The following is a 3274-nucleotide window of genomic DNA, read 5'->3' as shown; positions in this document are numbered from 1 at the left end:
CTGATGATGATGATGATGATGATGATGATGATGATGATGATGATGATGATGATGATGATGATGATGATGATGATGATGATGATGATGATGATGATGATGATGATGATGATGATGAGATAATGAATGAGATGGAGATGATGTATTGAGAAGAAGAAGATGATGATGATGATGATGAAGGAAAAGAAGAAGATGGTGTCACAACCCGAAGCTTTACGGGTTGAAGAAATCTACAGCGATTGCTCAAGGCACCTCCGCTAGATCACACGCAAAGGTGAAGAGAAGAGATATGAAGTTTATTTATTTGATAACACCAACACACTATCCACAATGTTGGTAATAATGAGCGAGATGATGATGATAGTGATGACTATATAGATGAATGGAGTTAACAATGAAGGGTGTGTTGATGTTGATGAAGGAGATAATGGAAGGGATGATGATTGTGAAGACTACTACCGTTACTCCGCGCTTCTTATCAGCGATATGATTCCTCGACCGGTCCAGGTGATAGTCCCAGAGCCTTGCACCAGGTCTCCTGAGAAAGAGTCATAGGCTTGACATGACGAGGTCTTCGATTCTCATCCAACGCTCTCTGTGAAGTTGACGTAGCTGCTCCCTTGACCCTGACGGATCCCGTGTGTTCCCTATAATCTGCTGAGTGAGGTGGTCCCGTGTCTTCCTCAGACGCGTCACAGTGGCCTCCGGTAGAATAATTCTGATAGTACTGTCTTCTTTGATCAGACCCCTTGTTCTCCCATGTCCATGACTTCAGGGGTGATACTTCCAACGTGACCCCTAGCCGTTATTGACAGGCTGCTATATCCTGCCATCTGCTGTCCTGTAGAAATCCGATATAAGCTGTCTTGGCATAAACTTGTTCCGATCAGTTGCTTCAGCACATGGCTCTCCCCCGCGGCTACTCAGCGCGGGGGAGTCCCTATGAACTTGAAGTATGCCATGGCCTGCATCTGTGCACCGAGCCACATCAACTGCTTGACGTAGCCTGAGGTGAGGCTAGCTCCGATCAGCAGCCGGAGGTGAGGCTAGAGCCTGGCTCCGATCAGTAGCCTGAGGTAAGGCCGCTAGTTCCGATCATGACATGGCATCAGTAGCCTGAGGTGAGGCTAGCTCCGATCAGGCTAGCTCCGATCATCAGTAGCCTGAGGTGAGGCTAGCTCCGATCAGTAGCCTCGACAATGGGGCCCGGGGCACTGAAGGTACTAGGGTACCTCGAGAGGATCAACTTGACAACTCTGACAGCTGTCACTCTTTCTTCGTTAGTCTCTTGGTGAGGCGGACTTGTTGATTTACCCTTTCCTTGAAGGACCCTTGTTTGAGTACGCGAGCAATGATTTCTTGATGTGCTGCGCATGACAAGAGGAAGAGGACTGAGGAGGAGGAAGCGAGGACCTGCGAGTTCGTTCACGAGGATCGCAGGAGGAGGACCGACGAGAGGGTCATGGGAGTGAGAGACTGTTGACGAGACGGTGTGGAGGATGAGGCAGCACAGGAAGGGATTGGCGGAGCAGCTCAAGGACCCGGGCGACAAGAGCCCGGGGGAGGGCCGTGGCGCGGTGGAGAAGATGGTATGCAGAGAGAAGCTATCCTCCGCCCATGTGCGCTCTTGTGAAGTGCTCTCCACAGATGACGCTGCATTCGGAGCCCGCCATGAGTTTGCCGAAGAAACAGTTCTACAGGCTAGGAGGAGCGAACCGGACAGCTATGGTGCTTGCAGGGCCAACGAGGGCTCGAGACGGAAGGTCTAACTTGTTGTGTACTGCAGTCTCGCAAGAAGATGTCTCTCAATCATGAACGAGAGGGGGCGATGTCCCAGTCAGACCCGCTCTACAAGCCCAGGTTCGCTGCGAGGCACGAGCATGCCAAGTCAGCCACGTCGACCTCCTGGCCGCAGATCGAGGTTCTCCTGCTTGAGATGTTTAGGATGCAGTATCCTCTCTGACTCAGTCCAAGGTCATGAAGGTGGAGGGGGACGTGGTAGGGATCCCGGGCAACACCAGCCTGCAGCGGTATTCCAGCATGGTGGAGGACGGGAAGAGAAAGCAGATTGTGGGGAGCTCCTTTGATGAACTTTCATCGATGATGGTGGTTGTTGCAGATCATAGCGATCCATGAGAACAAGAGTGCCAGCAAGCCCTCTCTGCAGTCCAGGGGCTCGGTCGACTCGGAGACAGCGCTGATTCGAAGCGGAATGGTGAGGGAGAGGAGAGGACGTGAGATGGAAGGGCAGGAGAGCAAATGGAAGGGCAGGAGAGCAGATGGAAGGGCAGGAGAGAAGAGGAGAGGGGATCAGAGCATGGGTGGTAGAGGAGGAGCAGGGCGGGAAGGGAATCAGATGACGGGATTGTGCAGAATATTGTTTCGAAGCAGCTCGCTGAGATAAGGGAAAGCCTTGCAGAGTCACGGCGAGCACACAACACCTTCAACGATGTATCAAAGTTTTCATATGAGTGAAGTGAAGGTTGAAATGAGGGAAGTCTGAGCTGAGATTCTTGTGGAGAGAGCTGTGAAATGTTGTCAAGTGTGTACTGCGTGATTTGTTCAAAATAATCAATAATTAAGCAGTGAAAGGAGTTAATAATAAATGTCTAAACAGTTCATTCGCAGTAAAGAGTCGTGCTGTAAGCAGACAGGTATGGAATGTGTTTGCAATCATAAGATGGAGCACAAATGCTCATGCTGCCGCCGGAACAGCGACAAGAAAGCTGCATGGCTGTCTGCGGCATAAGCTGCATGGCTGTCTGCGGCATAAGCTGCATGGCTGTCTGCGGCATAAGCTGCATGGCTGTCTGCGGCATAAGCTGCATGGCTGTCTGTTGCATACCTCCCGGTGGAGGCAACAAGACAAGCTCCAGTCTCACTCAAACTCGAGGAAGTCCATGAGCAGAGAGACGGCCGGATGGTCGGAGATGTCCGCCTCGGGATTCCTGAGCTTGTCATCTAGAGCCTCCTGCAGGAGCCTTCGGAGGTACTTCAGGAAGACTGAGAGACGCGCCGGGGCCCGGAACTTGATCCAGTCGTCGACATAGACGTGCCCAGCAGCGTGAAGGATGCGGAGGTCTGTGCCAAAGAGGACGAGAGCGTAGGGAGTCACCATGCTTGAGTCTCGGATGAAAACCTTGGAGGTAGCCTGCTCGCAAAGCAGTGAGAGAGAGATTTGGGGAGAGAGGGGAGGGAGGGAGGGAGGGAGGGAGGGAGGGAGGGAGGGAGGGAGGGAGGGAGGGAGGGAGGGAGGAGGAAAGGAGACGGAGTAGGA

The 3274-nt window shown here is 52.4% G+C and overlaps 2 protein-coding genes across 2 annotated transcripts in view; one reads left to right on the top strand and one right to left on the bottom strand.

Annotated features, from left to right (window-relative positions):
- Positions 1-1496: 1496 nt before the first annotated feature.
- GUITHDRAFT_110462 (hypothetical protein) lies at positions 1497-2472 on the top strand (the record flags this gene model as incomplete). The annotated part of the gene is made up of 6 exons (XM_005830587.1): positions 1497-1586; positions 1645-1725; positions 1784-1918; positions 1972-2067; positions 2117-2212; positions 2371-2472. The coding sequence occupies 6 exons, from the start codon at positions 1497-1499 to the stop codon at positions 2470-2472; spliced, it is 600 nt and encodes a 199-aa protein (XP_005830644.1).
- Positions 2473-2875: 403 nt separating this feature from the next.
- The window catches only part of GUITHDRAFT_140409 (hypothetical protein), a gene marked incomplete at both ends in the record, with an annotated part of 7130 nt that continues 6731 nt past the window's right edge, over positions 2876-3274 (bottom strand). The window contains one exon of the mRNA XM_005830586.1: positions 2876-3148. Coding sequence (XP_005830643.1) covers positions 2876-3148 — 273 coding nt within the window. The remainder of the gene's footprint in view (positions 3149-3274) is intronic.

The sequence above is a fragment of the Guillardia theta genome (assembly GCF_000315625.1).
Source record: "Guillardia theta CCMP2712 unplaced genomic scaffold GUITHscaffold_45, whole genome shotgun sequence".
NCBI lineage: Eukaryota > Cryptophyceae > Pyrenomonadales > Geminigeraceae > Guillardia > Guillardia theta.
Note: the sequence above shows the minus strand (reverse complement) of the source record. Positions and strands in the feature narration are given on the sequence as shown.